This window comes from Meles meles, chromosome 19 (assembly GCF_922984935.1).
Source record: "Meles meles chromosome 19, mMelMel3.1 paternal haplotype, whole genome shotgun sequence".
Taxonomy (NCBI): domain Eukaryota; kingdom Metazoa; phylum Chordata; class Mammalia; order Carnivora; family Mustelidae; genus Meles; species Meles meles.
The window spans coordinates 59,611,784-59,638,474 of record NC_060084.1 but is presented as its reverse complement, the minus strand read 5'-3'; the positions used below and the strand labels follow the sequence as shown (position 1 = coordinate 59,638,474).

At 47.6% G+C, this 26,691-nt stretch overlaps 3 protein-coding genes across 5 annotated transcripts in view; 1 reads left to right on the top strand and 2 right to left on the bottom strand.

The window, feature by feature from the left end:
• LOC123930911 (zinc finger protein 324A-like) overlaps positions 1 to 1,288 on the bottom strand; it is a 37,695-nt gene extending 36,407 nt beyond the window's left edge. For both annotated transcript variants that reach the window (XM_045987404.1, XM_045987407.1), the window contains exon 1: positions 967 to 1,288. Coding sequence is in view for 1 of the 2 variants with exons in the window: in XM_045987407.1 (XP_045843363.1) it covers positions 967 to 984 (18 nt within the window). In the remaining variant the exon portion in view is untranslated. The remainder of the gene's footprint in view (positions 1 to 966) is intronic.
• Positions 1,289 to 1,422: 134 nt separating this feature from the next.
• ZNF132 (zinc finger protein 132) lies at positions 1,423 to 8,681 on the top strand. Its single transcript, XM_045987396.1, is given in 4 exon segments — positions 1,423 to 2,043; positions 4,586 to 4,754; positions 6,314 to 6,372; positions 6,375 to 8,681. Coding segments are annotated over 4 exon segments (2,268 nt in total). The 5' UTR covers positions 1,423 to 1,788; the 3' UTR covers positions 8,160 to 8,681.
• On the bottom strand, positions 2,204 to 26,042 carry ZNF584 (zinc finger protein 584). 2 transcript variants are annotated; one of them, XR_006816178.1, is made up of 5 exons: positions 25,500 to 26,042; positions 24,451 to 24,577; positions 15,852 to 15,974; positions 13,272 to 14,852; positions 2,204 to 2,270 (listed from the first exon to the last, which is right to left on the bottom strand). XR_006816178.1 is itself a non-coding variant. In XM_045987428.1 (4 exons), the coding sequence occupies exons 1-4, from the start codon at positions 25,536 to 25,538 to the stop codon at positions 13,846 to 13,848; spliced, it is 1,296 nt and encodes a 431-aa protein (XP_045843384.1). In that variant the 5' UTR covers positions 25,539 to 26,042; the 3' UTR covers positions 12,872 to 13,845. The 2 variants fall into 2 exon arrangements, 1 of the variants encoding a protein (XP_045843384.1); XM_045987428.1 differs by lacking the exon at positions 2,204 to 2,270 and having other exon boundaries at positions 12,872 to 14,852.
• Between the last annotated feature and the right edge of the window lie 649 nt (positions 26,043 to 26,691).

Here is a 26,691-nt window from a genome sequence, read left to right as displayed (position 1 = left end):
TCAGGGGATTTACCCATGACAGAGCAAGAGGGGTGAGGATCGCTATGCATCTGGAGAATGGAACCTATGGCTGTGGTCTAAGCCCTGGGCATGGGACCTGGGACCCCAGTCTGTCCTGCCAGCCACCTCCCCTTACGTCTCCCAAACCCTGTTTCCTGACGTGCCTGCTCACCTTCTGAGGGTGGGCCCTCCTCCTGGATGCGCACTCTCCCCAGATCCACGGGTCTTTGGACAGCGCATCTCTTTTTTGGCAGCCATCTCCTCCACCTAGCCACTGGTCCTTCGTCTGGACACCCCACATTCACCTCAGGGCCATTCATCTGTAACCACAACTCAAGACTCTCCTTCCAAAATGCCATGCTCAGGCCCTTCCTTGGACCACAGCCTGGCATTGGAGGCCAAACCAGAACTCCCTGCGTGTTCACAGTACATATGTCACCCCCACTCAGAAGTCTCGGACAATTCGGACTCTACGTCTACAAAACCCAACTGCTAATCTTCCCCAAAACATCCTCCTCCTGCCAATGTCCCATCTCAACGAGCAGTAGTACCTCATTCCTTCTAAACCCTTGGGATGGTCCTTTATCTGCCACTTACATTCACTCCTCACATCCACCACGAAAACCCATCAACTCCATCTTGAAAATCTAACCGAAATATGATCACTTCTTCCATCTCTCCTACTTCTGCCCCGGACAGGCCACCACCGTAACGGTCCCGACGAATGCGGCAGCAGCATCCTCATGAATCTTCCTGTTTTCAGCCTGGCCACAACCCCTCTCCCACCGGTACGCTCACTTAGTATGTTTACTGGGTATTCACTGGGATACTCTCAAAATCCTACGTCAGATCATGGACATCCCTCTTCTACTAAAAAATTTCCATGACTCCTAGCACTCCTCTCACGCTCTTGGCTCCTTGCAGTGGAAGACAGAGTTTTCCTGAATGTTCTCAGGTCGGTCTTACCTCTGAGTCGTTGCACATGCAGGTCCCTCTGCCTGCGTCCTCTGTATCTCACGACACTAGGTTCTGGGATGAAGACCCGGCCCCTGCGAACGCTCCATCGTCCTGAACGTCAAGGCCCGCAGTTCAGTCGGGGACTAGGACACTGGGACTGAGTCCAGCCGGGTGGGGGCCAGGACACGATTCTTCAGCCGTGACTGCTCGATACGCTCACTCATCACGCCCGCAGGACCGGGGAGCCTCCTGAACACAGGCCACAACGGGGCAGCAAGGTCCCTCGGCCACACGGGACAAAACGGCAGTCCGCCAAAGAAATGGCCGCACCCCGGAAGTGGCGACCGGAAGACCTCGGCCGTGCCGGTAACGCCCCTAGCCCATCATTGGCCAGAGTCCAGATGGCGCGTTCGGAAACGCCCCTCTCCCGCGCGCTCACCGGGATACACGGAGCGAACGCTCGGTGAGGGGCTTTCTGGGTAATGTAGTTCGCGTCGCGGATGCAGGGACGCGCCGGGCGTGGGTCCCGATTACCTCGGCAACGACGCAGCGGCCCGGCGACTGGCTCCGGGACCTAGAGTCGTAGCGGGCTGCGGCCCTCGAGCCCCTGCTTGCTCAGGGTCTGGGCGTTTCTGCGTGAGCAGCTGAGGATGGGGCGGGACTTTCGTTGTCGCCACTGCATTCCTCAATTCGCGGTTGGTGGGGTGCTTGGCAGGTGGCTCCTGGGACCAGAGATGAGGGTAGGGTAGTGCCAGGACTGCCACCACACCACTGCACGCACTATTCCTCCTCCGCTAACGGCTCCTCCTTCCTGAGCCTTGGTTTCCCCGGATGCAGAACGGAGGTAACGACCCCCACACTTCGCCTTCGTCCACGGTCCCGGGATGCAGCTCCCAGGTCCCTGGGCGCATGCTATGCTGGGGAAGACTAAGGCCCTTAGTGCCACCGTCAGCCTGCGGTCACCCCGGACAGTGGGGGGTTGAGGCTTTGGATGAGCCCTCATTGCTTCCCTGTCACTGCCTCGCACCGTTCCGCCCAAACCACAGACTGACCAGGACAACAGCGTCGCGGATGGACCCGGGGCAGGTGAGTGGAGGGTGCCCCAGCCTCTCACCCGCTGGGATCCCAGTCCTGATCCTGTAGCCCCTGTATGGGGAAGAGTGGTGTCCTGGACTCTTCACCTACACTTGAGTCTGGAGGCCAGAGAGTCACTTCCCCTAGCATCCGAAATCCAGGCCAGAAGTTATATGGAGGGGTTCACTGTTAGTCGGCAACCTCCTCCAGAGGTTCCCTGCTGTAATCTGACACCAAGCCTGTAGGTAGAGGGCAGGGAGAGAGTGAAGAAAGAGGTAGGTCACTCCAGATTAGTAGGCTGCAGGTTAAATAAGCAAGGGCAGGTACACAGCAAGCTTGCCTTGGACAGCCACAAGAAGAGTAGACCTCCACATCAGCCCACTGAATCTTAAGTTGATACAGAGACCTTAACTTGGTTTGGTCACGGATACCACCCAGATGGTTTCAGGACCACATCACAATCTCAAGGCTATGTCCCTGAGGGAATTTCTGGGAGGGGGGAAGAATACACATTCCAAGGACCGGAGGTGATGACAAGCCTCGATTGTCCAGGTCCAGCTCATGCATGGGTCAACTGGCAGTCACATCCTCTTGATGACCTCCCCTGACATTCACATTTCTGGAATCCTATGGGATAAGGTCTGGAAGGGTGTCCCAGGCACAGGGACCAGGATGTGCAAATTTCTTGGAGGTGAGTATAGGATGCAAATGTTCAGAGAACTGCAGGTCTGTATTTTGTCTGGTGGACATAAAGAGCAGGAGGACAGGTATTGGCCTGGAATGGCAAACTGAGGAGCTAAGTCTCTTTTATAGAGTGTGGTGGGAGTGTGGAAAGTTTAGAGCAGAGAAGGGAGGTGTTCTGACTCGGATTTTTGGGTGTTTTTTTTTTTTTTTAGATTTTATTTATTTATTTGACAGAGAGACAGTGAAAGAGGGAACACAAGCAGGGAAAGTGGGAGAGGCAGGCTTCCTGCCAAACAGGGAGCCCGACAAGGGGCCCGATTCCACGACCCTGGGATCATGACCTGAACCGAAGGCAGACACTCAACCACTGAGCCACCCAGATCCCCTGACTCAGGTTTTAATAAGCTATCTCTGGGTGCTGACTGGAGAACAGATTTGGTCAGGGGGCAGTGAAGGTGGGGTTGGAGGTAGGACGACCACTGAGTCTTCTATTGAGTGACTGCTGAGGTGTATGTGCTTTTGGCCAAAGGTGGAAGTAGGAGAAATTGTTGGCTCTTGAACTTTTTAAGTAGGGTGGACTAGATTTCCTGATGTGACGCAGTGAGATATGAGGGTTGACCCAGATGGATAGATGTGGAAGTTAGAGTGAGTAGATATCAGAGGGAAAATAAAGAGTTGGGTTTGGGCCATATTGTATTTGAGGTATCTGACAGACTTCCAAATTAAGGTATCAAGTATGCTTTATATCAAGTTCAGGCTGGAGACATCCAACGGATGAAGACTTGTGTGTGGACATGGCGTGTGGCTGTGGGTTGACCAGAATGGTTACCAGGCCTCTGATGAGAGACGAGACATGAAGCATGAAAGTAACAGAGGTAGGATGACAGTGGGGCCTGAGGCAGGACTGGTTTACCTCTCTACAGCTCTCCAGGTTTTTGTGGCCACCCTCCTTGGGGTCTGAGGGTGGGTAGGGGGTGTCTGGCTGGAGAATAATCAGGGGCAGAAAAGGTCAGTATAACCTAAGAGTCCCTAAGCCAGGGGTAGGGGACAGTAGGTCTGGGATTTGTCTACTAGGAAGAGTGAGAACAGCTTTGACAGGTGAAGGGATAGCATGAGGGGACAAGGATAGAGGCGGAAGAGAGCAGTGGTGTTTAAGATCTACTCATCATTCTGGGGAACTGAAGGCTGAAGTAACAGGGCTAGGAGGGGAGGCATTAACTAGAAGTGATGGCTGTTTCTGGAAGTCGTGTTTTTTGGAGATCTAGGCAGGCCAGGTTCAGTGTTGGATCCTGGTTGCCTTTGTTGGGTGTGCTGTGTGCATAGTGGGATATAGTGATTCAGGGAGATGCCTGTGGTGTGGACGGGGTTGGGGGGGCTAGATATGATGATGGTGTAGTCCAAAGAGTGACATGTACAAGGTAAGGGAATATGAACCAGTGTGCCCAGGGCCCTGGTACTAGAGGCTTAAGGGAGAAAAGAGAGTCTGAATTTTGTTATACTTGGGAAGTGTGATCTGGAGAGACAAGAGACACAACACAAGAGAGCTTGTTTAGCGTGGGGAGTGGGGAGGGGTTCCTGGCCAGCCCAGCACTCAGACAGCATCTGTCTGCCCACCTGGCTTGTGTTCTCTGGACTGGGTTGGCCTGGATACAGTGCCCAGTGGGACTACAAGGAGAGAGGGACACCAGTGGTGTCGGGGCCTCTCATCTCCTCCAAGGTGGGGGACTGAGGAGGAGGAGCTGCAGGTGTGAGGGGAAGAGGACCAAGGGGGTCACAAGAAGAGGATGTGCCAGTAGTAGGTGTGGCAGCACTCTGAGTCATAGGTCAAGGGCCTGGATGAGTCCTTTTAACTATTTTGTTTGTTTTTCAGCCCATCCGTTGGTGTCTTGGCTTAGGTGTCCCGTCATTGCAGAGCCCAGTGACCTTTGAAGATGTGGCCGTGTACTTCTCCAGGGAGGAGTGGGGGATTCTTAATGTAAGCCAGAGGCACCTGTACCACAGTGTGATGCTGGAGAACTTTGAGCTTATGACCTCACTTGGTAAGGCCTTTCTGCCCGGCCCAGCATGGTGACCAGCTTCTGCCCTTTTGCCTTCTTCTCACAGAAAGATTTCTGTTCACCCCATAGCTGGACCTAAGGCACTGGTTCTTTGCAGGTTTCCTATTACAGATCTTGTGAGTGCTGGGACTGGGCTGTGTGCATTCTCGACGTCTCTCTCTCAACAGCCTCACGAATAGTCCCAATAGCTCTTGCTCAGGGCCCCTGTAGGAGCAAAGGTTGGGGATCAGCCACCTGTCGTCTGCCTGATGGATCCAACTAAGCTTGACCCATCCTGGCTGGGTGATCTATTGTGGGGGACACCTAGATTCTTTTCCTTCCCTCATGAGACTTTTAAAAAAAAAATTTCATTGAGATATACCATACAGTTCATACTTTGAAGTGTACAGCTCAGTGGATTTTTAGTGTATTTTCAGTTGTATAAATACCACCATAAACTAATTTTAGAATATTTTTATCACCTAAAGAGAAAATGTGCCCATTAACATTCCTTCCGCATCCTCCTTCAGCCCTTCTCTCTCAGCCTTAAGCAACTGCTAACATACTTTATGACTGTATGTTTGCTTATTTAGACATTTCATACAAATGGAGTCACACAGTATGTTTTTCTGTGAATGGCGTTCACTTAGCATAATATATTTGAGGTCATCCATGCTATAAAACATGTCAGGACTTCATTCCATCTTACGGCCAAATAACATTCTGCTATGGAGCTGTACCACGGTTTGTTTATTGGCTCCTCAGTTGGTTGGGCATTTGTTTTGTTTCCACTTTTCGGGTGTTAAGAAAAATGTTGCTATAAACATTCAAGTACAAGGTTTTGCATAAGTATGTTTTCATTTCTTTTGGATAAATAGAAATGGGATTGCCAACCTGTTTTCCAAATTGGCAGCACCTTTATATAGCTCCACAGCAGTGTATGAGCATTCCAACTTTTCTACTTCCTTATCATTCCAATTTATCTACTTCCTTGTTGTTGTCTGTTTTCCCATAGATAGCCTAGGGAGTGTGAAGTGGTTTTGATTTGCATTTCCTTTTTTTTTTTTTTTAAAGATTTTATTTATTTATTTGACAGAGAGAGATCACAGATAGATAGAGAGGCAGGGAGAGAGAGAGAGGGAAGCAGGCTCCCTGCTGAGCAGAGAGCCCGATGCGGGACTCGATCCCAGGACCCCGAGATCATGACCCGAGCCAAAGGCAGCAGCTTAACCCACTGAGCCACCCAGGTGCCCCTGATTTGCATTTCTTTAATGACCAATGATGTTGAGCAACTTTTCATGGGCTTACTGGCACAGGCGCACATGCAGGCGCGCACGTGCACACACACACGTCATTTGTCCTTGGCTTTAGTAAGGCCTCCTTTATTCTGTGGCTTGGTTAGGTCCTGTCTTGCACAGTAGGCTTTTCACTCTTATTCTGGGCCCTTGGCCTGTCAACATCCCTTGGACCCATTCCTGTATATCTCAGCCACATAGTTCTAATGAAGTTACCCTTTCCACCAAGTGGAACACTCAGTTTGCCAGAAAATTCTCTGCTTTCAGGTTGTTGGCATGGAGTGGAAGATGAAGGGGCCCATTCCAAGCAGAATACTACTGTGAAGGGATGTCACAGGTCAGGATCCCCAGTGCAAATCCTTCTACCCAGAAGGCTGACACCTGTGATATGTGTGGCCCATTCTTGAAAGACATTTTGCACCTGGATGAACATCAAAGAACATATCCTGAGGAGACCCTCTATACATGTGGAACATGTGGAAGAGAATTTTTGTTCAGTGCAAACCTTCACCAGCACCAAAAGGAGCTCAGTGGAGAAAAGCCCTTCAGATGGGACAAGGATAAGGACTCACATGTGGAAAATCTTACGGTTCACCTGTCTTCACCTGTGGGGAAGCCCTTCACTTGTGGAGAAGGTGGTAAGGATGCCTTGGAGAGCCATGACCTCTTCTCAACCACTGACAGCAGCAGGAAGCCACAAAGGAGCACAGAGTGCAGGGAGACCTTTCCACACAGCTCTAATCTTGAGCAGCTCACAGAAGTCCATACCACACAGAAGTTCTTTAAGTGCAGCAACTGTGGAAAAGCCTTTTGGAAGACCTCCACTCTCCTCAACCACCTGAGAACTCACTCTAAAGAGACACCACTTAGATGCCTAACAGTTGGAAATTCCTTAGGAAAATCAACCCTTGTTAATCACCAAAAATGTCATAATCAGGAAACATGTCATGTGTGTAAAGCATGTGGGAAGACCTTCAGTCACCCTTCTAAACTGAGGAAACACCAGAAATTTCACACTGGAGTAAAATATTGTGAGTGTGGTGATTCTGGGAAAACCTTCCACCACAAACTCACACCTGTTCATCACCAGAGAATTCACACTGGAGAAAGGCCTTTTGAGTACAGCAAATGTGGAAGAGCCTTCAGCCAAAGCTCCAATTTCCTTCGGCACCAGAAAGTTCACACTCAAGTGAGACCTTATGAGTGCAATCAATGTGGTAAAGCCTTCAGCCACAGCTCTGCCCTCATTCAGCACTGGAGAGTTCACACTGGAGAAAGGCCTTATGAGTGCAGTGAGTGTGAAAGAGCTTTTAACAATAACTCCAACCTTTCTCAGCACCAGAACGTTCACACTGGAGAACGGCCTTTTGAGTGCAGTGAATGTGGTAAAGACTTTAGCCAAAGGTCCTACCTCCTTCAACATCAGAAAGTTCACAATGGAGAACGGCCTTTTGAGTGCACCGAATGTGGGAAAGCCTTCAGCAATAGTTCCACCTTCATTCAGCACCAGAAAGTACATACTGGGCAAAGGCCTTACGAATGCAGTGAATGTAGACAGGCCTTCAGCCGCAGCTCCAGCCTGATTCAGCACTGGAGAATTCACACTGGGGAAAGGCCTTATGAGTGCAGTGAATGTGGGAAAGCCTTTGCTCACAGTTCTAGTCTCATTGAGCATTGGAGAGTTCACACAAGAGAAAGGCCTTATGAGTGCAGTGAATGCGGGAAATTCTTTAGCCAGAACTCCATTCTCATTAAACATCAGAAAGTTCACAGTGGAGAAAGGCCTTACGAGTGCAGTGAATGTGGGAAATTCTTTAGCCGAAAGTCCAGCCTCATTTATCACTGGAGAGTTCACACTGGAAAAAGGCCTTATGAATGCAGTGAATGTGGGAGAGCCTTCAGCAATAACTCTCACCTGGTTCGTCACCAGAGAGTTCACACACAAGAAAGGCCCTATGAATGCAGCCAATGTGGGAAAGCCTTTAGTGAAAGATCTACACTTGTTCGACACCAGGCAGTTCACACCAGAGAAAGAACTTATGAATGTGGCCACTGTGGGAAAATCTTCAGCCACCCCTGCAATCTTGCTCAGCATAAAAGGATTCATACCTGAAAGGAACCTTATGGAGATGGTCCTTCTGAGACGATCTTCAGCCAAGTCAAACTTCATGCAGCAGAATACCCACAGAGAAGTTACCTGGATGTACGACTAGTATGGAGAAGACTTCAGAAGGTACTCTGCCCTTTCTGAGCAGCCCAGGACTGAGCTCTCTCACCTCTGGAGCATAAACCCCTTTCCAGCCTGCCTGGATCCAAATATTTGCAGCAGTCATCTACATATGCAGGAAGAAAACAGCTCCCTGTGCTTCCCTTCCCCTTTCCTGGAGGGAAACAGGATTGTCTTGGGCCCACTGGAATGGATTCATTCCCATTGCCTCTGAAATGGTTAGGAACTGAACTAACCCCATGCTGGTCAAGTGCCTCGAGGGATGTCCAGTTTGGGCTTACTCAGAAAGATGCACATTCCTCATGGATATTGTCATGTCTACATGTAACCCCAATTATGTGTCCAATGAGCCCACACATCACCCTCCCCTGGAACCGCTTATCTTGGTCTTCTCTATTCTGCATGATAATAAAGATCTTAGTAACATGTCTTTTTTTTTTTTTTTTTTTTTTAAAGAGAGGGATGGAAGGGGCAGAGGGAGAGAGAATCCTAAGCAGGTTCCATGCCCAGTGTAGAGCCCGACTCAGGGTCAAAATCACAACCCTGAGGTCATGACCTGAGCTGAAATCAAGAGTGCTTAATTATATGAGCTATCCAGATGCCCTGATCAAGTCACCTTTATTTATTTTAGATTTTATTTATTTATTTGACAGAGCACAAGCAGGGGGTGCGGCAGACAGAGGAAGAGGGAGAAACAGGCTCCCCAGTGAATAGAGAGCCTAACGTAGGGCTGGATCCCAGGGCCCTAGGATCATGACCTGAGCTGAAGGCAGATGCTTAACCAACTAAGCCATTCAGGTACATCTCGCATCACCTTTATTCTTGGGGGGTTTGGTGGAGTAGGTTGAAAAAAGTGGGTAGAGTGAGGGATGGCTAAGACAGGGCACACAGCACCATCTGCCTCATGGTGTAGAAGGCACATAGGAAGTTGCTCTCCATTCTGTTTTGGCCCACTTTGCAGTGCACGTGAAGGACTAGGAAAAAAAACTGAAGGGTTCATAAAGTGAACATAGTGGCCTATGTTTCAGAGTTACCAGAAGGCCCAGAGCTCACCCTGAAAGAGGATGCTAGTCTGCAACATTAGAATAGTCTGTTGGATTAGGAGGCAGGTCCCTAGTTCCTAGAGAGATGTCTGGGTTTTCCCATCTGAGGAGAAGCTGTCTTCTGGTTCCATAAAGGAGATAGGACCCTGGGAGGCCCAGTGGATTCTGTATGTAGACAGAGAAACGATGGGTGTGCGTTGGGGAGACTAGTAAATTACAGCACTGTCACTGGGGACAAAGGAGCACCACTGTTCTCCATCAGCTGTGGCTCTGCAGGGTGAGGCAAGTATAACTTAATCTGAGATCTACAGAGGCCATTTGGAAGCCATTGTTAGTAGGAAACACCGGGTTTGGAGCAGACTGGTAAACTAGAGGGAACTTGGCTGTTCTAAAGGTATATCAAAAATTCCAGATTGAGGTGCCTGGCTGGCTCAGTTGGTAGAACATGCAACTCTTGATCTTGAGGTTGTGAGTTTGAGCCCCATGTTGGATGTACAGATTACTTAAAATATTTAAAAAAGAAAAAAAAAAAAACTTTCCAGATAACTATGGCCAAGTGAGATAAGAGTGAAGAAATTCTCAAGACCTGCAGACCTGTGTATTACCCATAATGGAAATCCAAACAAATGTTAAGAATTCCTTATTTTCCTTAAGCTGTTCACCTTGTGACTGTCACCACACAGGAACCTCATATCAAGAGGATAGAGCTCATGGTCTGGAAAATGGTTTATGTGAGTAGCCAGAGTTTTCAGAGAATGGCCTAGCCATGTCATTCATTACTCCACCTCTGGTAGCTACCAAGGAAGTTTATCCTTTTTAAGGGGTGGGGAGACAACACAGTGGAGTTAATATGGGTCTCCCACATCTCTTACCTTTCTGGGAAGAGCCAGATATTCAGATTTTTATGTGGCTTTTGATTTTATGTTAGAAGCCATTTCAAAAAACTTTTTAGGGGCGCCTGGGTGGCTCAGTGGGTTAAAGACCCTGCCTTCGGCTCAGGTCATGATCCCACGGTCTTGGGATTGAGCCCCACATCAGGCTTTCTGCTCAGTGGGGAGTCTGCTTCCTCCTCTCTATCTCTCTGCCTGCCTCTCTGCCTACTTGTGATCTCTGTCTGTCAAATAAATAAAATCTTAAAAAAAAAAAAACACAAACATTTTGTACAATATAAAAGCAGTTTCGGGGCGCCTGGGTGGCTCAGCGGGTTAAAGCCTCTGCCTTCGCTCAGGTCATGATCCCATGGTCCTGGGATCGAGCCCCGCATCGGGCTCTCTGCTTGGCTGGGAGCCTGCTTCCTCCTCTCTCTCTCTCTGCCTGCCTCTCTGCCTACTTGTAATCTCTATCTGTCAAATAAATAAATCTTTAAAAAAATAAATAAATAAAAGCAGTTTACCAAAACCTGTGGGTGGACTATATATGTTCCCCTAGGCAGACTTTGGATAAGAAAGAGTTTTCTGACATGAGAGGCTCCGGGGTGCACTGTCTATCCATACTGCATGGTAGTATGGATAGTACCTCTTCTCAGGGTGACTTTTCCCAAAAGCCCAGAGGGGATGAGGAGTGATACCCACATTAGAACCCAAGACAGGCTTGCAGTCATCAAAGATTACAGCAGGGGGGCGCCTGGGTGGCTCAGTGGGTTAAGCCGCTGCCTTCGGCTTGGGTCACGATCTCAGGGTCCTGGGATCGAGCCCCACATCAGGCTCTCTGCTCAGCAGGGAGCCTGCTTCCCTCTCTCTCTCTCTGCCTGCCTCTCTGCCTACTTGTGATCTCTCTCTGCCGAATAAATGAATAAAAAAAATCTTAAAAAAAAAAAGATTACAGCAGGGCCACTCAAGTACTCCCTAGCATAATGAGATGTTTGGGGAATCCCCCACCCTGCTCAGGCCTGCCTTTCTAGATGTAATAATTGTCTTTTACCAACATGGAGGACTCATGCGGGATCAGAGTAAAAGGCCAGCTAAGCCATGTGAGAATCAAGCCTTCTAAGCAAATGGGGTAGGACAGACACTAGTCATCACAGCTCAATCCTTTGTACGTCGTGTGGATGGCTGGTTAGATCGCATTAAATGGCCCCCAGCTCATGGGTAAAGATCGCATTAAATGGCCCCCAGCTCATGGGTAAAGAATTTTGTGTTTTCCTGGAACAGGCCTGGTCTCCCACTGGTCTGGAACTGGCCTGGTCTCCCACTGGGGCTCAATACACCAGTCTCTTGGGGAAGGAAGATGTTTGCCAGAGATGCCAGAACACTCCAGGCAAAGGTCTCATGACTCTGACCTTGGAGCTGATACCAGCCTTTGCAGGGCTCAGTAGTTCCAACACTTTCAGCTCACTCAATCAGCAGGGATGCAGTCTGTATACTGACACTGCGCACTCTGCCCTCACTCATGATAGTTTTCCGAGCTCCATCCAACAGTAGTTCCCTGCGCTTGGACCTTTGCCTGTGACCTTCCCCGAGAGGGACACTCTCCACTGTCTTCTCAGCCTTTCCCCACTTTGCCACTCCTCCAATTCTGCTACATTTTCTCTCCAAATTGGTGTCAGTTTCTCTCTTCTCTTTGATGCCTGAACCTTTGGCCAGATGCCAGGCCTCTGCTATACACACACACACACACACACACACACACACACACACACACACACTGCCAGTAAGCACACACACACACACACACACACACTGCCAGTAAGCACACACACACACACACACACACACACACACACTGCCAGTAAGCACATGAAAAGTTGCTCAACACCACTGGTCATTACAGAAATGCAAATCAAAACCACTTCACACCCCCTAGGCTATCTATGGGAAAAGAGACAACAAGTATTGATAAGGAAGTAGAAAAATTGAAATGCTCATACACTGCTGTGGAGCTATATAAAGGTGCTGCCAATTTGGAAAACAGGTTGGCAATCCCATTTCTATTTATCTACCCAAAAGAAATGAAAACATACTTATACATCACCTTGTACTTGAATGTTCATCGCAACGTATTTTCTAACACCCGAAAAGTGGAAACAAAACAAGACAGACAAGGCCCAATCAACTGACAAACGAAAAAACCATGGTAAATATTATTTGGCCATAAGATGGAATGAAGTCCTGACATGTTTTACAGCATGGATGACCTCAAATATATTATGCTAAGTAAACGCCATCCACTGAAAAACATACTGTGTGGCTCCATTTGTATGATATGTCTAAATAAGCACCATACACAGTCAGACACGTAGCCGAGCCACCCAGGTGCCCCAAGTTCCTGGACTTTTCAAGCCTGACTGCGTTTCTACCCTGCGTGGTCATCACGTCTCCCATCAGTGGCAAGAGTTGGGGATCAGGGAGAAGAATCACTCCAGTTACAGAAAGCAGCAGTGGTTTCAAACCCCAACACATGGTACTGGCTGAGCACTGTGGCTCAAAGCCTATCAAGTGTAAGGTCACAGTTCTCTCTCTAAACATGCTCTAAGTTAACATTCTCTTCTTCACAGGAAGCACAGTTTTTGGAACAGGGACACATCTAGAAATCTACAACACACAAGTTTTGCTGAACTGACATTTTATTGACCTTTTGGGAAATTAGTTTCCCAAAATTTTAAAAGCAAAAGACTCCACAAAACAGAGGATATCACTTCTCTCCCTTGGCAGCAAAAACAATGAAGGCCATGGTATGCACAGATGCCAGGAGCACTGGCCACATCCCAGGACTGCATGGTCTTCATTTTAGGACCAGGGTATGGCCATGAGGTGAACATCCTGCTATCCCCAGTAAGGCAACAAAAGTCAGGGACCTCTCCCCACAGAAGCCATTCCCTCTCTTCATGAGCCCAGTTCTATTCTCAGCCCCTCCATACACAGTGATTAGAACCCCCAATATTAAATATGTTTTGTTGTGTTTTGTTTTTCAGAACCCCAAATACTAAACATGGTGTAAACAGTAAAGCTTTCATTACCTAACACATTCCAGGGAGCGTGAGACAGGCAGGTCCAGGGGTGGATGAATCCACGACAGGAACCATGTAGAGTGTCCCCTGTATCCATGGAAATGATTAATCTTCTCTGGAAGCCCCCTGTAGACACAGCTCAGCTACTCTTGACCAGCGACTGGTCACAGACATACCCAGTTGAGGGGGCAAGGAGGCCCATTGTGGGGTCCACCACTCATGATTCTTTCCTCGACAGAGTGGGGACTAGGGAGGTCTGCTGTTCAGAGCACATTGACATGACTGATGCACACTTGGGCTCCTGCCAGGTGGTGGAGGTGGGATGGCTGTGTTTTGTTTTTCAGAACCAGATGGTCACAGAAACCAGCGGTGACTTTGCACTGCCAACAGCCTCGGCAGGTCAGAGTGCAATCTAGCTTCTGAAAGCTTCCTACACACCTGCCACACCACGGCACATGTTGGGGTATGCCAGATTTAGCTTTCAAATGGCTACTCTCCTCACTCTCCTTTCCGGAGGGAGGGCCTTTCATGTTGAACAAGGTGCCCAGCCCCGGCTACAGGCTTTCCAATATGCCCTGTCTTCTTATGGCCTTTCTCCAGTGTGGACTTTCTTGTGCTGAAAGAGAGTAGAACTATGTTTGAAGGCCTTCCCACATTCTGTGCATTCATAGGATCTCTCTTCAGTGTGGAACTGCTGATGCCGATTGCGGTAGGACCTCGTGGTGAAGGTCTTCCCACACAGGCTGCACTCATAGGGCCGTTCTCCAGTGTGAACTTTCCAGTGCTGATACAGGCCAGAGCGCGTCACGTAAGTTTTCCCACATTGCTTGCACTCATAAGGCCTTTCTCCAGTATGAACTCTCTGGTGAAGAATGAAGCTGTGGTTGTATTTAAAGAACTTCCCACATTCCCTGCACTCATAGGGCCTTTCTCCAATGTGAACTTTCCGGTGCCGAATGAGAGTAGACAGAACGCTGAAGGTTTTCCCACATTCGCTGCACTCATAAGGCCTTTCTCCAGTGTGAATTCTCTGGTGCAGAACAAGTGCATCTTTGCGGTTGAAAGTTTTGCCACATTCATCACACTTGAAAGGTTTTATGCCTGTGTGAACCTTCTGGTGCTTCCTCAGTTTAGATGGATAACTGAAAACCTTTCCACACTCATTACACACATGGGATGTTTGTGCAGTGTGAATTTTTTGGTAATTAACATGGGTGGATTTCTCCTTGGGGGTATTTCCACCTTTCAGGCATCTAAAGGGTCTCTCTTTGGGGTGAGTTATCAGATGGTCGAGGAGTGCAAACGCCTTCAGGAAGGCTTTCCCACAGACACTGCACTTGAAGGCCTTTTGTGTGGTATGGAGTCCCTGGTGCTTCTGGCAACTGAAGCTGACATGGAAGGCCTCCCCAGGCTTGGTGCTCTTGTGTAGCTTCTCCTTGCTGTGGGTGGCCTGGCGCTGGAGGAGGACCACGGTGGCTGGGACATCGTTCCCAGACTCCTCACATAGAAAGGGCTTCTCCGATAGGCAGACTCTGTAGCTCTTCATCTGCTCTGGAGAGGCTTCCTCGTCCTCCAGTCTACACAGACGACCTAAAACAGAGAAAAGCCAGTTACTGAGCATTGGATCCGAGGGAAGAGGCACCTTCATCAAAAATGCATGTCCTGGGGCGCCTGGGTGGCTCACGGGGTTAAAGCCTCTGCTTTCGGCTCAGGTCATGATCCCAGGGTCCTGGGATCGAGCCCCACATCGGGCTCCCTGCTCAGCAGGGAGCCTGCTTCCCTTCCCCCTCTCTGCCTGCCTCTCTGCCTACTTGTGATCTCTGTCAAATAAATAAATGAAATCTTGATTTTTTTTAAATATTTTATTTATTTATTTGACAGACAGAGATCACAAGTAGGCAGAGAGGCAGGCGGTGGCGGGGGGGGGGGGGGGGGGGAAGCAGGCTCCCCACCGAGCAGATCACGACCTGAGCAGAAGGCTGAGGCTTTAACCCACTGAGCCACCCAGGTGCCCCGAAATCTTTAAAAACAAAACAAAACAAAACAAAACAAAAAACGCATGTCAGACACACCAAAAAGGAGTCCACAGAGTTGTCAGGAGGTTGCTAGGAAGAGTCTGGGTGAGAAAGGGCTGCCCCAGCAGAACAGGGCTCCACCGGAAAGAGCTCAGTAGGGACGAAGACACAAGATGGGAGCAGTGCAGGGAAAAGAGGTGGGATCTCCAAGTCACTCCTTTCAATGGCTTCAAGCAGGGCCTCAGCTGCTGGTGACAGGGAGCACTGTGAAGGGGATGTGATTGCTCCAATGAAAAGGCAACGGTAACAGAGCAGCTGGTATTCAAGTATTCTTTAAGGGTATGTACACATCTCAAGTCACCAGTGGACAGCTCTAAACTGGCACAGAGGCCAGGGAGGTGGGTCATCTAGGTCCTGAGAGTCATAGTAGGGATAGCAAGATCACACAGTGTGTCCAAAAGGGAGAGGAAAGGTGGAAATAGTGTTTGGTCACTGGCCTCAGCACCAAAACGCTGGTGCACACTGATACCCAGCATGCTGTGCTGAAACCAAGGCATCACCCAGCCCTACTCACCAGGAACAGGACCCCTCCTGGACTCTGCTCTCTTGCCTAGAGTCAAGTCCACCATGTTGGGCACCCAGAGCTCTTCTTCACTTTCCAGTTGGGCAACCACATGGGACCTTGAAGGTGCAAATCCTACGAGGGAGAAAGGTAGTAAGAGGCCAGCCCAAGCCAAGGAACATCACCCCACCCCCACAGGAAGCTCATGTCATCATGCCAACCATGAAAGAAATGGAGTATTAGAAAACAAACCTCCTCGGCACATTGGAAAATTTGCTAAGCAGGTAGACTCCATGTTGTGTTTTACCACAATTTATTTTGAAAGAACCTCACACTGAAGGTAAACTGACATAAATGAAGTAAAAAAATAGACAAATAATAATAGTTGAAGATTTCAACTTCTAACTTTCAATAATGGACAGAACCACTAGGCAGAAAACAAGCAAATAGCACCTGAATAACACCAGAAATCAGCTAAAGTTAACAGACATCTATAGAGCCTACCACATAACAAAAGCAGAATATGTATTCTCATGTTCTCATACAAACATGAAACATTCTCCAGAACGCACCATTTGCTAGGACATAAAACAGGTCTCAACAGATTTCAGAGGACTGAAATCACACAGAGTTATGTTCTCTGACCACAAAGGAATTAAAATTGAAATCAACAGAAAGAATTTGGGAAACTCACAAATTTATGGAATTTAAATAAAACACTCCTAAATAACCACAAAGAAAGCTACAAAGTGGGTGCCTGGGTGGCTCAGTGGGTTAGAGCCTCTGCCTTCGACTTAGGTCATGATCTCAGGGAGATCGAGCCCTGCATCGGGCTCTCTGCTCAGCAGGGAGTCTGTTTCCCCCGTCTCTCTCTCTGCCTGCCTCTCTGCCTACTTGTGATCTCTATCAAATAAATAAAATCTTTAAAAAAAAAAAAAAAGAAAGCTACAAAGCACTTTGAGATGAATGAAAATGAAAACACAACATACCAAAAGTAATGGGGCATAGCAGTTCAGAGCTATAAACACCTCCATGGTCTTTTACTCATAGCACTTCTTCTGATTCTTCTTCTTTTTTTAAGATTTTGTTTATTTATTTGAGAGAGAGAGCAGAAGCAGCGGGAGAGGGAGAGGGAGAAGCAGACTCCATGCTGATCAGAGAACCTGATGTGGGGCTCAATTCCAGGACCCCAGGATCATGACCTGAGCCAAAGACAGACGCTTAAGTGACTAAGCCACCCAGCCACCCCTACTCATAACACCTCTGACACCAAATGTGGGTAAGATGTAGGGGGGGTGTTACACGCCACATCTCTAACCCACAGACACCAACGTTGTGTCCAAGGATTCAATTAAATTCCGATACTAACTACCTGGAATCAGTGTCAGATCCCACAGGTTAAGGGTTCAGTCTCCCAAGACTGCCCACACTTCAGACAACAGTTGGAAGTCCAAGACTCCCATTTTTATGACTAACTGGCTATAAATCAGGGACTCCCACAAATATATTAATCCCTTCTCAAGTTCAATAATTTGCTATAATGGCTCACAGAACTCAAGAAAGGAGTTTACTTAGTATCACCAGATTATTACTATAAAGTACACAACTCGGGAATAGCCCAATGGAAGAAATTCAAAGGGCAAAGTATGCCAGGGGTGAAGATGGGTGGGAGTGGGGGTGAGGAAGCAGAGGGTAAGGGGCATCCGTGCCCTCCAGTGGCACCATTTTCCCAGGACCCAGAAGCTCTCTGAACTCTGTTATTTAGGAGTTTCTATAGAGATTTCATGATGATGTATCATTAGTTAAATCATTGGCCCCTGGTGACTGGTTCAGTCTGCATCCCCTCTACTCTCCGCAGAGGCCAGAGGTGGAGGCTAGGATGGGGACGGAGGGTAGCTCAAAATCCAACCTTACTATCATGCCCTGGTCTTTTGGATGGCCACCACCTATCCTGAAGCTATCTAGGAGCTCCCAGCCACCAGTCATTCTGTAAGGACACAAAAGACACTCTTATCACTTCAGAGATTCCAAGTTTTTTAGGAGCTATGCTAGAAATTGGAGACAAAGACAAAATATGTATTTCTTACTACGTCACAGCACCCATATTTAAAAAGATCTCAAACCAACAGCCTAACTTTAGGCCTTCAAGAAACAGGAAAAAGAAAAGTGACTAAACTCAAAGCTACCAGAAGGAAGGAAATGATAATGAGCAGAGATAAATGAAATAGAGATTAGAAAAAGAGAATCAGTAAGACCAAAACAAGGATCTTTGAAAAGAGCAATGAAATTGAAAAACTGCTACCTAGATTGACAAGAAAACATAGAAGACTCAATTTATTAAAAACAAGAATGGAAAAGGAGACATCACTAACAACATTACAAAATAGAAACAATTGTAAGGAAATACTATGAACAACTGTATTATATGACCACAAATTAGGTAAGTTAGATAAAATGGGCAAATTCCTAAAAAAGACACAAACTACCAAGACTGACTCAAGAAGAAATAGAAAGTCTAGTTATAGTTAAACAACAACAAAAAACTTCCCCGACAAGGGTAAAAATAAAGGTTAGGCCCAGAGGGCTTCACTGATGAATATTACACTGAAATAAGAATTAGCAGAGGGGCTTAACCTGAGTGGGTTAAGCCTCTGCCTTTGGCCCAGATCATGATCTCAGGGTCCTGGGATCAAGCCCCATGTCGGGCTCTCTGCTCAGTGGGGAGCCTGCTTCCCCCTCTTTCTCAGCTTGCCTCTCTGCCTACTAAATAAAATATTAAAAAAGAAAAAAAAAAAACAGGAATTAGCATAAACATTTCACACACACTTCCAGAAAACAGAAGAAAAGGTAATGTTTCCCAACTCATTCATTGAGGCCAAAATTACCCTCATGTTCAATCCAAATAAAGACATTATGAGAAAACTATGCACTGATAACTCTTACGAATATAGATGCAGAACTCAACAAAATACTAGTAAACAAAATCCAGAAATACATAAAAGAGTTATAAGCTATGACAGAGTCGAATTTATCCTTGTAACACAAGGTTGAACATATGAAAACCAATTACTGTAATATACCATGTTAACAGAATAGAGGATGAAAAATCACATGACCATTTCCAAGATATGGGAAAGCACTAGACAAAAATCTAATGATCTTTCATGATTAATGCACTCAACAAACTAAGAAAAGAAGGGAACTTCCTCACCTGTTAAGGGCAGCTGCAAAAACAACAGCTAATATCGTACTTACTAGTGAAAGACTAAATGCTCTTCTCGTCGGGTTGGGAAGAAGACAAGAATGTCTACTCTCACCCGTTCTATTCAGTAAGTACTGGAGATTCTAACCAGGTCAGTTAAGGAAAGGAAGAAATAAAAATATCTACATTTGCAGATGACATAATGTCATATATATGGAAAATATCAAGGAATCCATAAAACAAAACAAAACTATTAGAACTATCCATACCAAAGCTACAGAATACACATTCTAGTCTAGTGCACATGGTACATTCTTTAAAAAAAAAAAAGATTTTTTAATTTATTTGACAGAGAGAGATCAAAAATAGGCAGAGAGGCAGGCAGAGAGAGAGAGAGGGAAGCAGGCTCCCTGCTGAGCATAGAGCCCGATATGCGGCTCAATCCCAGGATCCTGAGATCATGACCTGAGCTGAAGGCAGAGGCTTAACCCATTGAGCCACCCAGGCACCCCCACAAGGAACATTCTTGAGAACATATCACACCCTGGGTCACAAACCAGGTCTCAACTGGTACCAAAAGACTGGGATCATTCACTGCGTATTTTTGGACTACAGTGCTTTGAAACTCAAGCTCAATCACAAGAGGAAAATTGAAAAGAACTCAAATACATGGAGGCTAAAAAGCATCCTATTAAGGAATGAATGGGTCAGTAAATTCAGGAAGAATTTTTTTTTTCAAGATTTCATTTATTTATTTGACAGACAGATCACAAGTAGGCAGAGAGGCAGGCAGAGAGAGAGAGAGAGAGAGGAGGAAGCAGGCTCCCTGCCGAGCAGAGGGCCCGATGCGGGGCTCAATCCCAGGACCCTGGAATCATGACCTGAGCCGAAGGCAGAGGCTTTAACCCACTGAGCCACCCAGGTGCCCCAATTCAGGAAGAATTGTAAAAATTCAAAGAAACAAATGAAAACGAAAACATAACTGTTCGGGGCACCTGGGTGACTCAGTGGGTTAAAGCCTCTGCCTTGGGCTCAGGTCATGATCCCAGGGTCCTGGGATCGAGCCCCACATCCAACCCTCTGCTCGGCAGGGAGCCTGCTTCCTCCTCTCTCTCTCTCTCTGCCTACCTCTCTGCCTACTTGTGATCTCTGTCTGTCAAATAAATAAATAAAATCTTAAAAAAAACCACACACACAACTGTTCAAAATCTTTGGGATGCAGCAAAGGTGGTCCTAAGAGAGAAGTATATAGCGATAGAAGCCTTTCTCTAGAAACAAGAAAAGGTCTCAAATACACAACCTAACCCAACACCTAAAGGAGCTAGAGAAAGAACAGCAAATAAAGCCTAAACACAGCAGGAGAAGAGAAATAATAAGTATCAGAGCAGAAACCAGAGAAACAGAAACCAAAAGAACAGCAGAACAGATCAGTGATGGGGCACCTGGGTGGCTCAGTGGGTTAAAGCCTCTGCCTTTGGCTCAGGTCATGATCCCAGGGTCCTGGGATCGAGCCCAGAATCTGGCTCTCTGCTCAGCCGGGAGCCTGCTTCCTCCTGTCTCTCTGCCTGCTTCTCTGTGATCTCCATCTGTCAAATAAATAAATAAAATCTTCTAAAAAAATAAATAAATAAAAGAACAGATCAATAAACTAGGAGCTGATTCTTTGAAAGAATTAATAAGATTGATAACCCCCTGGCCACATTTATCTAAAAGAAAAGAGAAAGGACCCAAATAAACAAAATCATGAATGAAAGAGGAGAGATCACAACCAACACCAAAGAAATACAAACAACTATAATAAGATATTATGAGTAACTACAGGCCAACAAATTAGATAATCTGGAAGAAATGGATGCATTCCTAGAGGCGTATGAACTACCAAAACTAAACCAGGAAGAAATAGAAAACCTGAAAAGACCCATAACCAACAAGGAAATTGAAGCAATAATCAAAAAGCTCCCAAAAAACAAGAGCCCAGGGCAAATGGGCTTTCCAGCGGAATTCTACCAAACATTTAAATAAGAATTAGGAGCGCCTGGGTGGCTCAGTGGGTTAAGCCTCTGCCTTCGGCTCAAGTCATGATCTCGGGGTCCTGGGATTGACCCCTGCATTGGGCTCTCTGCTAGGTGGGGAGCCTGCTTCTCCTTGTCTCTCTGCCTGTCTCTCTGCCTATTTGTGATCTCTCTCTCTTTCTGTCAAATAAAAAAATAAAATCTTTTTAAAAAATAAAATAAAGAAGAATTAATACCTATTCTTCCATACCTATTCTTCCGAAACTGTTCCAAAAAATAGAAATGGAAGGAAAATTTCCAAACTCATTTTATAAGGCCAGCATTACTTTGGCCCCAAAACCAGACAATGACCCCACCAAAAAAGAGAATTATACACCAATATTCCTCATTAAAATGGATACAAAAATTCTCACCAAAATACTAGCCAGTAGGATCCAACAGTACATTCAAAGGATTATTCACCACGACCAAGTAGGACTTATTCCTGGGCTGTAAGGTTGGTTCAACATCCGCAAATCAATCAATGTGATACAATACATTAATAAAAGAAAGCACAAGGACCATGTGGTACTCTCAACAGGTGCAGAAAAAGCATTTAACAAAGTACATCATCCTGGGGCGCCTGGGTGGCTCAGTGGGTTAAAGCTTCTGCCTTCGCCTCGGGTCATGATCCCAGGGTCCTGGGATCGAGCCCCACATCAGGCTCTTTGCTCAGAGGGGAGCCTGCTTCCCCCTCTCACTCTGCCTGCCTCTCTGCCTACTTGTGATCTCTCTCTGTCAAATAAATAAATAAAATCTTAAAAAACAAAACAAAACAAAATACATCATTCTTTCTTTTTTTTTTTTTTTTTTATTAAAGATTTTATTTATTTATTTGACAGAGAGAGATCACAAGTAGGCAGAGAGGCAGGCAGAGAGAGTGAGAGGGAAGCAGGCTTCCCGCCGAGCAGAGAGCCCGATGTGGGACTCGATCCCAGGACCCTGAGATCATGACCTGAGCCGAAGGCAGCGGCTTAAACCACTGAGCCACCCAGGCGCCCTACATCATTCTTTCTTGATTAAAAACTGTTCACAATGTAGAGATAGAATGTAAATACCTCATCATAAAAGCCATCTATGAAAAACCCACAGCAAATTTCATTATCAATGGGGAAAAACAGAGCTTTCCCCCTAAGGTCAAGTATATGGCAGGGATGTCAACTCTCACCACTGCTGTTCAACATAGTACTAGAAGTCCTAGCCTCAGCAGCCAGACAACAAAAAGAAAAGGCATCTGAACTGGCAAAGAAGAATTCAAATTCTCACTCTTTGCAGATGATATAATTCATGTAGAAAACCCAAGAGACTCCACCCCAAAACTGATAGACTCATACAGAAATTCAATAAAGTGGCAGGACATAAAATCAATTCACAGGGGTGCCTGGGTGGCTCAGTGGGTTAAAGCCTCTGCTTTCAGCTCAGGTCATGATCCCAGGGTCCTGGGATCGAGCCCCAAGTCAGGGTCTCTGCTCAGCGGGGAGCCTGCTTCCCACTCTCTCTCTCTGCCTGCCTCTCTGCCTACTTGTGATCTCTGTCTGTCAAATAAATAAATAAAATCTTTAAAAAAAATAAAATCAACACACAGAAATCAGTTACATTTCTATACACCAACAATGAGACAGAAAAAAGAGAAATGAAGGCGTCAATCCCATTGACAACGGCACCAAAACCGATAAGAGATCTAGGAATAAATCCAACCAAAGACACAAAGAATCTGTACTCAGAAAACTACAGAATACTCAGGAAAGAAATTAAGGAAGACACAAAGAAATGGAAAAAACATTCTATCCTCATGGATTGGAAGAACAAATATTGTTAAAATGTCTATGCTACCTAGAATGATCTATACTTTCAATGCAATCCCTATCAAAATACCATCAACTTTTTTCAAAGAAATGGAACAAATAATGCTAAAATGTGCTATTTCTGTATGGAACAAGAAAAGACCCCAAATAGCCAGAGGAATTTTGGGAAAATGAAAACCAAAACTAGTGGTATCACAATTCCAGACTTCAAGCTCTATTACAAAGCTACAATCATCAAGACAGTATGATACTGGCACAAAAACAGACACATAGATCAATGGAACAGAATAGAGAACCCAGAAATGGACCCTCAACTCTCTGGTCAACCAATCTTCAACAAAGCAGGAATAAATGTCCAATGGAAAAAAGACAGTCTCTTCAACAAATGGTGTTGGGAAAACTGGACAGCCACATGTAGAAGAATGAAACTGGACCATATCCTTATACCATAACAAAAACAGACTCGAAATGGATGAAAGACCTAAAAGTGAGACAGGAATCCATTAAAATCCTTAAGGAAAACATAGGCAGCAACCTCTTTGACCTCAGCCGCAGAAACTTCTTTCTAGATACATTGCCGGAGGCAAGGGAAGCAAGGGCAAAAAGGAACTATTGGGACTTAGGGGAAGAGAGGAAAAAATGAAACAAGAAGAAACCAGAAAGGGAGAGAAACTGTAAGAGACTCTTAATCTCAGGAAACAAACTGAGGGTTGCTGGAGTGGAGGAGGGTGGGAGGTATGGAGTGGCTGGATGATGGACACTGGGGAGGGTTTATATTGCAGTGAGCACTGTGTATTGTATAAGAATGATGAATCACAGACCTGTACCCCTGAACAAATAATAAATTATATGTAAGTAATAATTTTAAAAATGAAATATGACTTAAAAAACTATTAGCACTAATAAATGAGCTTAGCAAGGCTACAGGACACAAAATGAGTATATAAAAATCTGTATTTCTATATTCTAGCACTGAACAATCTAAAATAAAATTAAGAAAACAGTTCCACTTAAACTTACATCAAAAGGAATAAAATACCTAGGAATAAAGTTAGGCTTATATGCTGAAAACTACAAAACACTGTTGAAAAAAGTTAAAGACTAAATAAATGGAAAGATATGTCATGTTCATGAATTGAAAGATATTAAGATGGTAATACTCCCCAAATTGATCTACTCATTCGAATTCATGGCTGAAGTTTGGCCCAGGCAAGGTCCTATAAAAAAATCTCCTCTGAAGGAAATCAACACCCAGAGCACAGAGGGGCCATGACTTCAGCAGAGTCAGAGAGAGAGGCAGGGTTGAGCGGAGCTGGTTGGGCAAACTGTAAATACCTGCACCCAAGCCCTACTTCAGGAGACTAACAGCCGTTGAGGCTGCTAACAAGGTGCTAAGGAGGCGGAGGAAGAACACACAGCCCAATACCAGTACTGACAGCACCAACCACAGGGAACCTGGGAAGCCTCTGTGGTGGGCTTTAGGATGAACACACCTTCCTATGGGGAAAAGGAAGAGGTGGTCAGTCTGCCAGGGAAGAGTGTGAGAGACTTACCCAGCGAGCCAATAAGTGCAAAGTTCTCTAGCATCACATCACGGTACAGGTTCCTCTGGGTCAGATTAAGGAGACCCCACTCCTCCCGGGAGAAATAGACAGCCACATCCTCAAAGGTCACCAAGCCCTGTAATGATTGATTCAACTGAGCCTTAGGAGTCAACAGTGGGCAGAAAAGCCAAGCAAAACATGGACAGAGGAACATATCCAGGCCCTTGATCAGTGTCTCAGGGCCCTGCCACATGTCTCACTGACGTACATCATCTCTCCCTTTGAGGCCTATACCCCCACTCGCAGGCAAGGCATACCCTCTACCTCCCTCCTCCTAAGACCCTGACCTCAGAGGATTGCCAGGGCTCCCAGTTCCATTGTTGCCTCTCCTCAGTTACGTTGGATTCTGCATCCTGCCCACAGCAACAACAGGCTGGTGACCAGACAGATGCCATCTGTGTAACAGCCAGACACACAGGTCCCACCCCACTTCCTGTCAGCCAATTCCATGTTCCCCAGAGATCACCTCCCAGAGGCAACCAAACCTACGCTCACCCTTCCCTCTCAGGTCCCAGTACGTGGTCCCAGACCTTCTAGTTTGCCCTGCTGCCTGATATGCACATAAGTCTTTGTACCACTGCATGTTACAGCTCCACACCCCCAGCACAATCTCACCCGTTTACCCCACTGGCAACTCAATGGAATCCCCCACATGCTCGTTCTGCACATGGCATCTCCAGAGTGACCCCACTGAGAACAACCACCACCCCATCCTGCCCCAGTCGAACCCCACTCCTTCAAGGTTCATTGCTAAGGGCATCACCCCTTCCCCCGCTCTGCACTGAAGACCTCCCCACGCAGACCTGCTCTTAGCTTCAACCCTCCCCCGACCAGACCTCACATGGACCTCCGAGACCCCGGCCCTCTTCCACCTGTGCCTTTGCCTAGGCTGTCCCTTCACCTGCCATAACCTCCCCCGCTCCTCCTGAGCTCATTCAGAAGCCGGACCCACTGGGTGGGGGTCGGGGTTGCCAAAGCCTGGGGCACCTTCCACTCACCCGCGCCTCCTCCGCCGTCTGAAGCTGTGGGCGGAGCATGGCTGCGGTCGACGCCGAATTTCGGCCTGTTCAAGCCGTACCTGCCACCCCGCCTTGGGCGCAGGAACCTCCCGCCGACCGTGGGACCTCCGAAGCTAGGTCTAAAACGTGCCCAGGGACCAGGCAGCCGCCTGTGGGAGGCCCAGACTCTCCGGCCCCGCTCCGCAGGCGGCAACAGCGAGTCTCAGGAAGAGGGGGTCATTCCCGGGAGTCACGGCGCGAGCAGGGGCGCGACGGGGGTCCCCGCCGCTGTCCTCCGCGGTGCGGCCTCTCAGGGAAGTCGGCCCGCCGCGCAGCTCTCGGGATACTCGTCCCGACCCACAGCTGCAAGAGGAGAAGCTCGGGGGCAACGCCGGAAGTCCCGCCGCCTCAGCGGGCGCCATTAGCTTAGCCCCCGCGTCACTTCAGGACCTCACTTCCCAGCTCCCCTCGCTGGGCCGCTTGCTCGTTGCCAAGGCGACAGGGGAGGCCGCTGCTGGGAGCTCGAGCGGATGTAGACCAGGACCGCCCGGGACAGGAGCGTTGCGGTGAGCCGCGCCGGAGGAGGCGGGACTTCCGGCGCCGGTCTCCTCCCTCGGAGGCACACCCGCGGGAGAGAGAGCGCCCCTGCGTAGAGGTCAGAGTGTGAGAGGCTCTTCCGGCGGAGGAGAGAGGAGTAGGGACGGGGTGAGAGTGAGCGCCGCAGGTGTCCCGAGCGCTGGTGTCCCGGGCCGCAGAGATGTGACACCTTTGGGCCTCACCTCCGTCAAAGCCCGTGGTGCCCGGGACCGCCGGGGAGTCTTCGCGCTTGCCGCTGTGTCTGCTTCACAGAGCAGGAGACAGAGCTCAGAAAAGACTCCGGGGGCGCCTGGGTGGCTCTGTCGGCGCAGCGTCTGCCTTCGGTGGGGTCGTGATCGCGAGGTCCTGGGATGGAACCCTACATCGGGCTTCCTGCTCGTTGGGGAACCTGCTTCTCCCTCTCCCTATGCCATCCATCACCATCATCCCCCGCCCCGTCCCCCGCTTGTGCTTTCTGGCTCTCTCTCTCTCTCTCTGTCAGATAAATAAAATCTTAAAAACAAAAAGAAAGAAAAGAAAGGGGAAGGTGAAAGGGAAGAAAGACTCTCCGGCCAGAGTTCAGTGAGCACCTGGGGACCAGCAGCTGGGGGGACTT

Excerpts from the sequence above, each read along its gene's own strand:
- ZNF584 (XM_045987428.1), bottom strand. The coding sequence starts at position 25,538 with ATGCTCCGCCCACAGCTTCAGACGGCGGAGGAGGCGCGG. Across the intron at positions 24,578-25,499 it reads AGACGGCGGAGGAGGCGCGG|GGCTTGGTGACCTTTGAGGA; the intron begins GTGAGTGGAAGG and ends CAATCATTACAG. Across the intron at positions 14,853-15,851 it reads CAGGAGGGGTCCTGTTCCTG|GTCGTCTGTGTAGACTGGAG; the intron begins GTGAGTAGGGCT and ends TCTCTGTTTTAG.